At 52.8% G+C, this 13,792-nt stretch overlaps 2 protein-coding genes across 9 annotated transcripts in view; one reads left to right on the top strand and one right to left on the bottom strand.

Annotated features, from left to right (window-relative positions):
- On the top strand, window positions 1-6,360 carry LOC119093488 (chorion peroxidase-like). Its single transcript, XM_037216451.1, has 5 exons — window positions 1-70; window positions 167-278; window positions 522-1,764; window positions 1,840-2,069; window positions 6,156-6,360. Exons 1-5 carry the CDS (start codon window positions 1-3, stop codon window positions 6,358-6,360), a joined length of 1,860 nt encoding a protein of 619 aa, XP_037072346.1.
- Window positions 6,361-12,360: 6,000 nt separating this feature from the next.
- slo (calcium-activated potassium channel slo) overlaps window positions 12,361-13,792 on the bottom strand; it is a 97,558-nt gene continuing 96,126 nt past the window's right edge. For all 8 annotated transcript variants that reach the window (XM_037226017.1, XM_037225933.1, XM_037226304.1 and 5 more), the window contains one exon: window positions 12,361-13,289. In XM_037226017.1, coding sequence (XP_037081912.1) covers window positions 13,158-13,289 — 132 coding nt within the window. In that variant the 3' untranslated portion in view covers window positions 12,361-13,157. The remainder of the gene's footprint in view (window positions 13,290-13,792) is intronic.

Raw genomic sequence — 13,792 nt, 5'->3', positions numbered from 1 at the left:
ATGCCGGTGTTACTGACGGTCGCCGCGGACACCGAGCCGGAGCTGCCGCCGTTTCTGACGGTGCTGGAGCGTGAGACGGTGGCGATGCCGCCCGACCGGCTGGCGGCGGCGCTGAGCTGGGCAAGGGGCCGGCTGGCCGCGCACCCGACCGCGACGGCGGCCAAAGCGCCGCACCATCCGGGCCGCCGCTCGCACTACCACATGTCGCGCCACGACTCGAACGCACGCGTGCAGACGCTGGCGCGCGAGGCGCTTGTCTGGGTGGAGGCGGCGCGAGCGCCGGCCAACCTCAGCGCCGCGCGTGACGATGACATTGAGTGCCCGGATGACTCGGAGCCTAGCTGCGACTTTGATGATGCGCGGTACCGGCGCCAGGACGGCGCCTGCAACAACCGGCGGCACCCAGCCTGGGGCGCCTCCGACACAGCGATCGTACGTCTCGCCGCTAACACGTACGATGACGGCGTCGACGCGCCGCGCAGCGTGTCGGCGGCGGGCGGCGCGCTGCCGTCGGCGCGCAGGGTCAGCGCCGGGGTCACCGATAGCACCGACGCGGAGAATGCGGCGCTCACGCTCTGTTTCGTCCACTGGGGCCAGTTCATGGACCACGACATAACGTTTTCGCCGGTGCAGCTCGCCGCGCCAGGCGTCAGGATCCGCTGCTGCGCCGATGGCGTCGTCGCTGACGACGCGCACCCACGCTGCCTGCCGATCGCCGTGCCAGAAGACGACCCGTTCTACGGGCCGTTGGGCCAGCGCTGCATGGAGTTCACGCGCTCGGTGCCGGCCATGCCGACCGACTGCTCTCCCGGCCCAGCCATCACCGTGAACTTGCTCACCGCCTTCATCGACGGCAGCGGCGTGTACGGGCCTCACGAGTCGCGCGCGGCGCAGGTGCGCGCCGGGGAGGGTGGCCGTCTACTGATGCAGGAAGGCGCACTGCTGCCGCGCGACCCTCCCGGCGTCCAGATCGACACGGAGCTGCCCTGCCTCAGCCCCGACCCGGAGGGACGGCCCTGCTTCCTGGCCGGCGACGTGCGCGCCACGGAGCAGAGCGGCCTCGCCACGGTGCACACTATCTGGATGCGTGAGCACAACCGACTAGCACGCCGCCTGGAGCGCGTCAACCCCGAATGGGACGACGAGCAGCTCTTCCAGGAGGCGCGCCGCATCCTCGGCGCCGAGATCCAGCACATCACGTACAACGAGTGGCTGCCGCTGCTGGTAGGCGAGGCATTCATGCGGCGCATGCGTATGGGCACGCAGAGACGGGGCTTTTCACGCCGCTACTCGAATCGTGTCAACCCCAGCATCGCCACCGAGTTTTCGACGGCCGCGTTCCGCGTGGGCCACACACTGATCCAGGGCCATCTTGAGCTGTACCGGCGCGTCGCCAGCTCCTCGGTCAGCCTGCGCATCAACCTGCGCGACGTGTTCCTCGACCCGGCGCTGCTCTACGACGGCCAGCTGGACCAGATCGCCATCGGCATGATCAAGCAACACCCACAGACGTGCGACGCCAGCATCGCCGAGGATCTGACTGAATTCCTCTTCCAGCCGAAGGGCCACACCTTCGGGCTCGACCTCATCGCTCTGAACGTGCAGAGAGGCCGCGACCTCGGCATCGCCTCCTACAACACCATGCGCTCGCGGTGCGGCCTGCCACGTGTCTCGAGCTTCAGGCAGCTGCAGCGACAGATGCCGACCGATGTCGTGCGCCGCCTCCGCAGCGTGTACGCGCACGTCGACGACATCGACCTGTTCGTCGGCGCCGTGTCCGAGCGGCCGGTGCCAGGCGCGGCGGTCGGTCCGACCATCCGCTGCATCGTCGGCGACCAGTTTGCACGGCTACGCTGGGGAGACAACTTCTTCTACGACCTCGGCGACCGGCCGTGGAGCTTTACGCGCGCCCAGCTGAACCAGGTGCGCAAGGTGACGTGGGCCCGCATACTCTGCGACAACGTCAGAAGCATCGTCAGGATCCAGCCCAGTGCCTTCCGGTCGGCCGGCATCGGCAATAGCATCACGGCGTGCGGGAGCTTGCCGAGCATGAACCTGCGCGCTTGGAGGTCTGACGACTGAGACGGCGGGTGCGCTTGACGGACGTCAGACGTCAGACGTCAGACGTCAGACGTCAGACTCCTTCTTCGCCAGGCTTTAAGAGGGTTTTGGGTTTTTGCTTTCGGTTTCCGGGATAGTGTTCAGGTGTTCGGTGCGCGTGCCTCGCGTTTTTCGCTACGATTGGCATTTCGCGGTTTAGTAAAGGGGTTTTTCGTACAGTGATGGTGTTTGGTGATTACATTAATCATCGATCTCCTGCCTCAGATAAGATAACTGAATGTGCATATGATGATGCACGACAGCATGACGAGCTTAAAATGACCAATATTGCATTGTGTGGTGTTCAAAACACTTCTCTGTCCTTCCCTTATGGTCGAGGTTACCTTTAGATGACCTCAAGTTTCCGAGAGGTTTCGGTGTGAATAAATGTTGGCTTTCAAAGCTTTCGTCTTTTTCTTTGGACGAATATGTAAATTTCTACGGACGTATGTCTTCGAAGATGTGCGAAGAGCATCGCCGCATACCGGTGCTACCACCGAAAACACTTTGAATGACCTTAGAACGTGAAATGACCATAGAAGCCCGTGCGCTCGTAAGAGCCCCAAACATCATCATGCCACCACCGATGCAACCGGAAGGCAGACCTGTAGCCGCCCCACGCCGAAGAGGCCCAAAGACGAACAGTTTGGTGCCTACTTAAGCTGTCAATTTTGAGCACCAACATATTATCGGTTAAAAGAAGGCACGTGCATGAGTTTATGCGCACACACGCATACACGTCCGTTAGGGTGTGTCACCATATAGGGTTTTCTCTCAGATTATATTTGGAATGTGATTTGTCGTGGAACAGCATGCTGGAAAGTTGATTAACATAAAAACAAATGCACAGCTATGTGTTTTTGTTGGGCTAGAGCGACCTTTTCTCGTTTACCTAGAAGTACCCATTTTGATCTCAGCGCCAACTAAAATGCCTTGCGATTGTACTGGTCGCCGACCGAATTTCACTATTTCGGAGGTGCTATGATATATTCCACAGCAAAATTGCAGTCTTGTGTTTGTTTTGGTAGTATTTGTCTACAATGTACTTATATTTTTTCATAGCATAAAATACTTACAACCACCTGGTTCTATGGAACATATCATTACATACATTCGGATATCACTGCTGCTAAAATCGTTCAAACATAAAAAACTTTTACCGAATAAGCGTGGACATTTGGAAGGTAATAAGTATTTCGGAGAACTGATCTGACGAAAAGTTCATGGAAGCGCGGATAGTTAAGAGGAAAATGTATTTAACGCATTCGCGGACTCACCATATCATGCTAGGTCAGCCAACCTCGCTACAGAATACACAGCTACCAACGAGAGGCGATGTTATGAATCACTTGAGATCGTTAGCGCAAGGCAAGTGAGTTGTGTAGTGGAAATCACCGGATTCAACCATCTTCCGTTACGTAGCTGCACAGGTCATCAAAGTCTGGGCTAATGAGGGTATTCCAACTCACGACCCATACTACGTCTCCGAACGTGTCAAAGTAGTGAGATGCCATGCACTTAGAAAGACGGGCTAAAATCCTAAGGAATCGAGAAAGAGGAAGGGGAGTGAAAAAATGAGCAAGGCCTTCTTTACCAAACTGACATCGCCATGTGCAAGTGCCGCTCTCAGCAACATGTACTTGACTAGTACCCAACACAATTCCGGCGGAAGAACGGGCAGTTTTGAAGCATCACAATAGCCAGCGGAACCTCATTCTGGGAGCCGTCGATGACAGGGTAGAGACTGCAGTAAGGGAGGCGCTCCTTCAAAGAAGAGAGTCCCGACAAATCCATCATCAGCGGCAGGCGGCTGATCCTGCACCTGGACTAAGCAACACCACTTGCAGCTTCGACAGGGACGACAATGCGAGTGTGGATGACCCCGTGGGAGAGGCAGACAACTCCCTGTCGACTGACAACTCCCTGGGACAACTCCCTGTCGACAACTCCCTGGTTCGCCGCCACGACCACGAATACATTTCAGCAGGAAATCGGTCGTCCAAGCTCACAAGATAGATCAGCAAGATGGATCCCGCGTTGTCGAGTCGAAAAAGATCTGGCGGACAAGGACCCTCGTAAAGCAAGGAGCGGCACGCGAGAACGCAGACGACATCTTGGCGTCGGCATTTGTTAGGTTATTCTTCGATCGACAGAAAGGCAAAGCACGCGTGGACCGAGGCCATTACTAAAACTGAAAAGCACGTCATCCTCGCCACGGAGCCGGGAGAGAGGCGTGTGACGCATTTCACCCCGCAGTCTGGAACATCCATCGACCTGCTGAACGAGCTATACTCGACCAGTCTACAGTCTTCGACGGAGGAGTGAAGGTCTTGGGCTGTGGTGGGACGGCCGCGAACACTAGCGCGACCGGCAGAGTGCGTCGACTCTTCGAGCCCGTATCCGAAGCTCCAGTTAAGTAGTTCACCTGCCAGTTACATGCCGATGTACTGAACCCGCGATATGTTCTGCTTACCCTGGATGGGACCACCTCCGGGCCACGGTCTTTTACAGAACCCGCCGGCAAAAAGTATACCACCGATGTGTGGCGGAGTAAGATGGTCGCATTTGATGCCGTCGCTGGGTTCGTGGAAGAAATCCCACACGCTGTGGTGCGACAGCTCAGTCACGACCAGGAGCAGCTGTACCACCTGGCTCATGCCGTCCAAAACGGCACCGTCCCGGACCGGACAGCCAGCAGAAGAAGAGGAGCAGCTGTAGCGCCTGGCCCGTGCCATCCAAAACGGCATCGTCCCGGACCCGACAGACAGCACAAGAAAAGGAACACTGAACCACGCTAGGTAAGTGAAGTGAAGGCTGGAATGTGTTTTATTCGATATCGCTAACAATGCATCAGTCTAGGGGTATCAATTTTTGTAAATCATTGGGGACCAAACCGAAGCCCCTACAACCTACCACCCCATTTTTTTCTTACAAGGTCTAGCCCACTTTATTGTGGTTAAAGGCTATATATGCTTTAAATATTTGTATAATTTATCAGAAGTCTCTAATTTGAGCAGCATAGAAGTCATGCAGGGTTAGATGCAGAGAGCAGACACTGCACGCACGCTCATCTTCCCATCAGCAAGCGAAGGCGCCCGTTTAGAGGCCACTTTAGGGCGTTGATGTAGCTCTCCTATGGCTGTCATGGGAGGCGGCACGCATTCTGGTTGTGGCGGACGAGAACGGGATTAGCCATGAAGGATTTTGGTCATCTCATATTCCAGAGCTTTTCGCTTAAACCTTAAAAGGCAATGCGTGTCTTATGACTCTAGCCATGAGAAGCTTGTTGCATCGTTTTTTCGCTTAGATGTTGCGATTTGTTTCTGGTGGTAAGAGTGACCGTGACTTTATGTTATGAGAGTAGCACGAGACGCCACTAAAGAAAAAGATTAAAGGAGATAGTCTTTTTCTTGTGGCCATCTTTTAAGTTTTTTGTAGCATTCCGGTCGGAAACATCGGGGGCCCAAACCATTATGGGGTCATCTCATTGGGGGGGGGGGGAGGACCCTCACAAAAGAATACAAATGGACACTCGTGCATTAATCGTTCAATAATGTTCCCAATTGCTACAAAGTACTAAAAACACCTCGTCCAAATGAACAAAGGATGTCTTGAATGATGTGCTTTGTTCAATGACTTTTCTCGTTTGAGATCGTGAGGGAAGATGTACTCTGCAGACTGTACACTGCACGTTAGGGACCGTCCATTAGTTACGTTTCACGGGAGAGAGTAGGTAGGGGTCATCCACAGCGTTACGAATTGTGGCGCAAGGGAGGGGGGGGGGATGTTGGCACCTTGGTTAGTGTAGCACTACGTCTTGAAGCCAAAATCATCGGCAACAAACTTTTGATGGTTTCTTGGTAAAATGCCTTGAACCTGATTTGTTGATGAAGGGTATTCTTCGTATACTGCAATCATGACAGGGGATACTGTTCAGTGTGACAAGGGAAGGGGATAAAAATGATAACTTTTACGTAGCATCATTAATGGACGGCCCGTTCTAGCACATTGCACGACATACACGCATACGGCAGCATGAATTCATTGTTTTGCAGGTGGCTGACGATGGCCGTGCGCCACCTGCGGCTGTACATAGCGGCCGAATCTCCATCTGCTGAGCTAAAACAAGTGGCTAACTTCATCGCGGCCCACTACGTCCCAGCCTGGTTCACGGTGCGCCAGAACAGCGGCTACAATTCCGACGCCAAGACCCTGCATCTCAGCGTTGAGCTGTTCTGCTTGCAGTTGCCGAGCAGCTAATCCATCGTCTGGCCGGTGCTGCTGAGAAACGGCTACTGGGCCCACCCCGAGCAGCTGCTGCTGGCCATGGCCTCCAACGATAGCCGGCAGACACGAGAGAAAACGGCCCAAGTCGTTCGTGCTGCGCGCCTGCGTGTGACGCAGGCCGACAGGCGCTTCAATCTTCCTGATGACAGCTTCGGAACTGAAGGGAACACGGATCTCACCAACGGGAGCTCAGTGGGGTGAACGAACCACCGCTGCTTGGAGACCTCAGTAATGAGAGCTTACAGGAGGTCGTCAAAGATTCAGCCTCGCTCCCGCTGTATTCGGTGCACACCCAGGCCGTGGAGAGGGCCGTCAACACGGTGACGGAAGTCTGCTCTTCGGTGCTCGGGGAGAAGTCGAGGCACGGCCTCTTCACAGCGAGGCTGAAACAACGGAACATCATCCCGGCCTTCGCCTCGAAGCAGGACTTACATCCCTCTGTTACGTGGGACCACTATCGTCCTTCGATAGTAGATATATCACAAATTTCAAGTTTATCTCAGCAGACCCAAATAACTACAAAAGAACTGAGCAGTATGCATACATTGCAACTCATCTCTTTCATCGATTTACTTGTCATTGTGGCATACTAAGATTTACGTGAAAAACCAGATTATCACGATTTTACACATTTTACAGATGCTTTAAGTTCTCGTGAGTCATCAGAAGCCTTCTCATCAGCGTGCGGATGCAGTCCTGCCTCGAAACCTATTTCATTATAGTCCATATCTTAATTGTGTTCTAACACAACCCTTTTCTAAAAAAAACAAGTCATTCATCCCACGGAGACCTAACCTCGTACCTAAGCGTTTCCACACTCTTTCTAGTCCACATCGGCCGGGACGACCGCGGCCTGTCGACGAGTAGCAGTGACCTGTCCGTCCTGCTCCACCGCCACAACCTCGCCCGTTCCGTTACCAACACCTGTCTTCTGTCTGCCAATGCCGAGCTCAGCTGAACTGGCGTCAGGAGTTACCGTACTTTGAACTGGAGTGAATATGCGGGTTTTTGCCTTTGTAAATCTGATTAAGATCTTGAGAAGCGCTGAATACAGCTTTAGCTTGCAGTCCGTGTTATTTCCCATCTGTAATCAGCAGTCTATCCAAAAAGATGGTTTCATGATCGTTTTCAGCCCTTACCAGAATCATAAAACATCATAGTTAACTTCAGAAATATGGGCGATATAGGTGGCGCTACTATCGCCAGAGCAGAAAAGTGGTGCTCCAGAAAATCGTCCCTCACGGAACTATTTTTGATTTTTGCTCTATAATTCCTTCAGATTTGATGTTAGTTATCACCAGCGTCGCTTTTTATCATATTCCGAAGCAATTTTGTAATTGACAACACATATTAATGCCCGTATGTCTGTCGCGCGTGTGTTTATCTTACGAGCAATGAAGAAGCATCAGTAGCCATCAGCATTCAACAGAGAATTAATTCGGTGTTTGCGACCACAAAGCCAATGCACACATCTTGTTCTTGTACCAGACTACAGTCCTCACAAGGGAGGCACTAAACGGCCGACCAAACCCGTTGATAACTCCTTGCTCCAAGCCTATTGCACCGATTGGTCATGAGACCCTCACCAATTGATGTGTCATAGTCAATATCTTATCCTTCCCAGAACATGCTGACGTCAAATGTTGTAGGTCACGTCAAAGGTCACTGTAAATATCCAAAATCCGGAAAATTGGGATGCAGACAACGTCAGCGCTCCAAGCCGAGCTTGTGGCACCAATCAGCATAGAAGCTTCACCAATCGATGCACCGTAGTCGAAATCCTATCTTTTCCAGATCATTTCCCTGGGTCAGGTCAAAAGTCACCAAAGAGACCCAAAACCACGAAAATTGGTTGCAGACAATTTCAAAAAAATACAGCAAAGTAAAGGTTGCAAATAAAATCGTAATGAACGAGCATTTCATGCTCTAGGCAACTGCGACATGGGGACATGTATTTATTTATTTATCACATGTCATAAGCTCACTCCATTCAGACTGTGGCTATTACAGAGCCCATGCCATTGAAATAAGACACTGTAGGTCAGGGAGGCTCGCGCAAACACGTACACACGCAGGCACACATACGCAGAGCGAACTCCCTCACCTTTGCTAAAGTCATTTGAAGTAGGCGTCGCTATCCGTTATTGATCCGCCGCTGCAGGACATAACTAGGCAGTCGGGTTTGAATTGTGGAGGGCTCAGCTCGCGACTATTCTGCGGTAGTGCGCTGTAGGCGGTCACGGTGGAGTAAACAAAACGCCGCCTTCCCGATTCGGATCTGATGGATTCGTTCTGACATGGATTCATGTCCTGGTCGCGCCGGGTTTCTGGTTACCAATTTTTTCACGCCTGCATCCCTGCTCGCCTCGTTCAGCTTTGCCGAAAATTTCATGGACGTCCGATAAAGTACACGTAGGTCTGCTTCCAGGACAGAATCTAACGTCAGCTAAAACCGTTGTACTGTCTGTGTCGGAGCGCGTGGCCCGTCGCTCCGCACACTGTTCCTGCCCAGGCGTCACTGGATGTGATGTGGTCAGCGCAGGTGGGAGACATGTAGGCGGGTTCCGTGTTGGACGTTTATGTCTCTTGTAGCAGGTGTACCAGGATGGTGTGCTTCGGCTGGGTTCGGCTGGACAAAGCGGGCTCGGCATGCGGTAGTGTGCGGCCCGCGACGACGGCGACAGCGACGACGAATGATTCGACAGCGACGAGAAACACCGACGAATCGGAGACACAGCATCACTGCATGACAGGCCCGAATGTCACACACATCTCATAACTATAAGGCTCTTCTTCATGCCTCCACTTTGACTGTCTAATTGGCGATCGCCTTCACGGTAATTCGCAAGACCCCGCCAGCCAATGAAAAACGAATGAGAGCAGTGCCAGGGGACGATGTTTGGGAAAGATGTCCACAAAAGCCGTTGTTTAGTCAAGCGCCATGGCAGGTCTCTTCCGATCACATTATGCATCTTGTTGGTAGACATAATGACTCTCTTGATATAACATCATTAGATAAAACTGGTAGTGAGGTTTCACCAGAGTACGTCTTTGGCATACGTCCCAAGAGCGGCGTACTCACTTTGAAATCCTGGTGCGACCATCCTGGGCGGGATGAACACGACATAAAACCCAGGTCCCGGCCTGTGGGGTAGCCGGTGCACTTGATTAAAGGATAGAAAATGGGGGTACTCGGAGCGCAGTACGAACACCCCGTCTTGATGCAGAATTGGACAACCTGAGCAAGTGCAGCCGGCAGCTGGACTCACAGAACGGTCACCAATCCCTCTCCGGACAATGGTGATCTTAGGTCGAATCAAAAGGTCAACGAAGGTAAAAAAGGCCAGCAAAAGGTCAATATGAAGAAAGGAAGCATACATCATCACGACCTCGCAAGATTATCGCAAGCTCCGGAAGCCAACTTTCAAAATTATTGTAAAATATTACGGAACGTTGCATCCATTATCACGCGCTAGAGTGGGTGTCAATTTGACCGCCCCCTCCCCCAAGGTTTTCCGGGATGACGTCAGAATGGCGCGGTGGAGTAGCGCCAATTTTGCATCGCTGTAGACAATTGAGTAGCAAATCATTTGGTGCCAGAAATTTCAAATGTACCGTAAAAGGTGGCTGATCCACGGCAGGTCCAAATCAGGCCATGGATTCGGCGCAGTCAATTTCTAGGGAATCGTTCAATCTGATGCAACAACGGAGTGTCAGACGAAACCGTACACCTCTGAGATAGTTTCTTAGGCCCTTAATAAATTGCAGCATTAGGGGAATTCAATCTTCCGAAGCCATTGGTGACGGTCACAGCGTTCCTTTGGAGTTCATTTTGCTGTTATTAACACGCGCCCGGGGGCCGGCTGGCCATGGGTTCGGCGACACAATGTGTTACAGCAGGTAATTACTACAGTGTTAATGCAATACGACACATAACACACATAATGTGAATTCAGAACACAACAATTAAATGGGCAAATTACATTGACTTAGGGTCAGGTATGAAGGTCAGGCCAAGTTCACAACCAGCCTGTCTTGTTGCTCCAGGGTTTGCTCTACGGGGTAGTTCTGGTATTTATTTCGGGTTCATTGATAACAGAAACCACATTGTTATCTTTCATGCACTTTTAAAGGTCGGAATAGGTCACTGACCTAAAACGACCCAGGTCAACATGTTGTTTTTGAAGCATGCTAGCTAGCGTTATTTTTGTTGCCTATTCAGATATAAAACTCGAGGCAGTCTTGTATAATTTTGGTCACCATGACCTTCATAAGGTAAAACAGGGTCACTAACCTTAAATGGTTTTTGGATTACTTATGCTTAGAACAGGTATCTAGATTATGAGGGCCCTTTGAACACCAGCCTGGAGTTTGACCCTGTTTAGACATATTTGACCCACAGTTTATGACCTAGGAAGCTAGAAGTTTGGCCCAAGCGAGTTCACATGCAGACCAACACACTCTTTGCATTTATTATTTCTATCTCTCCTACTTCCTGAGATCTCAAGGGTAAAACTGACCCCAACCCGAGGGAGGGGCATCCAGCCGGCCACCCGGGCGCGTGATAATAACGGCAAAATTAATTCCAAAGGAACGCTGTTACCGTCACCAATGGCTTCGGAAGATTGAATTCCCCTATTGGTGCAATTTATTAACTGTTGGAAGGGTTGTAGGATGTTGTAGCGTTTTGGGGAGTAGTGAAGCCGGGCGGAGCTTTAGAGCGGCTGCCAATGACCTCGCAAGGCACTAAATAACACTTTTGAGATCGTTGCATGAGGTTACAAAATGATACAACAGCAGTTTACGACCAAGAAACGCAAGGTAGCACCATATAATCACCTCCATTCCTCTCACCAGACACGAGAACCCCTAGTAAAGATGGGGGGGAATCACAATATAGGAAATAATGTCTCAACTTGCAGCGAGCACCTCGTTTCAACGCTAAAATAGGCACGTTTGCGACTGACGTGTGGGCGCGACCAGACGTGCCTGGCATCGGCTTTAAGGTCCGGAACGTCAGGTCTGGTCTCAGTTGAAGTCTGGCTAACTTAAGCCTGGGACGGATGTAGTAGATCAACTCGCACCAGACGTCGTCGGCACCGTGGAGACGTCGGCCCGTCTGCGCCTGCAGTTTACGGGCAAACGCGGCATGTAACGCTTCGGTGTCCTTAAAATAATGTATTCGATGAGAGCGACGAATGACAGGTGGCAGCACCGTGCGCAACAAGCCAGCAGTGATCCCGACCCCTTCACACGCACACACGCGCACGCGCGCCCACGGAATGATTGCTCAAGATCAAGGACGAGCGTCTCCCTGCGTGGCCCAGACCATGGCCCAGACCATGGCCCAGACCATGGCCCAGACCATCCAGACCATGGCCAGCTTCCAGACCACGCCATCTACGTCACGCGCACGCTGCCAGCGTCAAGGCCGTGCGAGCCATGTCAGAAAGACGCGAACCAAGGGCAATGCTACGTGTCACAGGGCGAATAAGGACTACGAGCAGGCGCGGCTCGGTTCTCAACAGGCGTGCTTTGTGAATGATCCGACCTTAAGGACCAATCCACATATTGACCGAAGAGCGCGTACTATCCTACAAGTATAAAGTCAACCGCATATGCGAACGTCGCTTACTTCGTTCCGTGCTGTCTCTTTGTTTGACGCCTGGCTGATCGTGAGACTTTGCGCACGGCGAGGGCCGGAGGAACTGGTCACGTGGCTGATCGTCAGACTTTGCGCACTGAGAGGGCCGGGGGAACTGGTCACGTGGCTGATCGTCAGACTTTGCGCACTGCGAGGGCCGGAGGGACTGGTCACGTGGCTGATCGTCAGACTTTGCGCACTGCGAGGGCCGGAGGAACTGGTCACGTGGCTGATCGTCAGACTTTGCGCACTGCGAGGGCCGGAGGGAACTGGTCACGTGGCTGATCGTCAGACTTTGCGCACTGCGAGGGCCGGAGGGACTGGTCACGTGGCTGATCGTGATACTTTGCGCACTGCGAGGCTCGGAGGAACTGGTCACGTGGCGGCGAACGGTGCGACGGTGCTGGTCCCATGAAGTGGTGATATCTGACCAAGGTGGCATCAACACAGACACGGTATCGGTTACGTGGCCGCTGCAACACTACGTGACCGCCGTCGTGACGTCATTTTCAGAGGCACCGGATGTACCATAACGTACGCCATCTGCAGCCTGTTTCTGGCCATCCAATCGCGCGTCTAGAATCAAGACAGCAGGCCACTCGATCCAAACAGGATATTGTGAAACCTAGCACCTCGGTCTGCACGGTCCTACATCTCGAAACGCCATGGACCTGGGAACATGACGAAGGTCCATGGCAGGGCATGAAGTCATGCGATGAAAAACCATGCGATGATACGTTAGTGAGAGAATGCACGTTCACAAGATGAAGTAACTTGAAGGCTCCACACTAACCTCGTTTTGCAAAGTGAATCTTGCGGTGTCATGGCGGGGTTATAACAAGGCCAGTAATCAGATGGCATAGCAGATGTGCTTTCTCACTTAAAACAGTCCTTTCACGGTCACTTCTATCGACGTCCATCACAAAATGAAGCGCTCAAATCAGTCATAACACGCTCTCTGTTCACACAACAACATGCGACCAAAAGACATGCCACTGGGCACTCGTTACATGGTGAAACGCTTTTCGTTCTTGCCGTCTCTAACACCGTTCTGATACGCCACCGGAGGTCATGTCACGAGCTGACCGATGACCGAGGCCGGTGACCTGTCGGTCATCCTCTGCGGTCAGTGCCGGGCTGGTCCCGGGGCAGCAGCGCCAGGCGTCGGCCAGCACTGGGACCTCTTGGCAGGGCCGAGCCCGCCGCCTCGGTTCGGGATGTACTCCATGCCTGGGTCAAACTGCAGCAATACAAACACCTGGCGGACAGAAAACGAACAGAATTATGGCGATTTCGAATGAGGACACGTGGTGTAAACTGTAAACCAACGGCCGGGTACACAGGTGTATCCGGACGCAGGACTCGAGACTCAGGACTCAGGACTCAGGACTCAGGACTCAGGACTCAGTCAAGGCAGACAGAAATATTCAAGCCAGTCACAAACTGAGTCCAAGCAGACCAAGGCCAGCTCAACTGCCGGCCAAACCACCGCATATGCAAAAGACGCCCCAACACAGCAAAAACACTGCAAAAGACGACCCAACACAGCAAAAACACTGCAAAACTTCCCACAAAAACAACCATCGTCAGTCGAACGCGTGAAATCCGCCACTGTGCAACGGTGTCCCGTGTCGACACGGCACCTGTGTGGGTTGGCGTACTGTGGAGCAATATGTTAGCGGGCGTTATGGCTACGCGGCCAAAAATGCGAGGTCTGAAAGCCGGGAAACCGGGCAGCGGGTTCTCATCGCTGTAACGGTC

The sequence above is a fragment of the Pollicipes pollicipes genome, unplaced genomic scaffold (genome assembly GCF_011947565.3).
Source record: "Pollicipes pollicipes isolate AB1234 unplaced genomic scaffold, Ppol_2.1 Scaffold_1600;HRSCAF=1878_pilon_pilon_pilon, whole genome shotgun sequence".
Classification (NCBI taxonomy): domain Eukaryota; kingdom Metazoa; phylum Arthropoda; class Thecostraca; order Pollicipedomorpha; family Pollicipedidae; genus Pollicipes; species Pollicipes pollicipes.
Note: the sequence above shows the minus strand (reverse complement) of the source record. Positions and strands in the feature narration are given on the sequence as shown.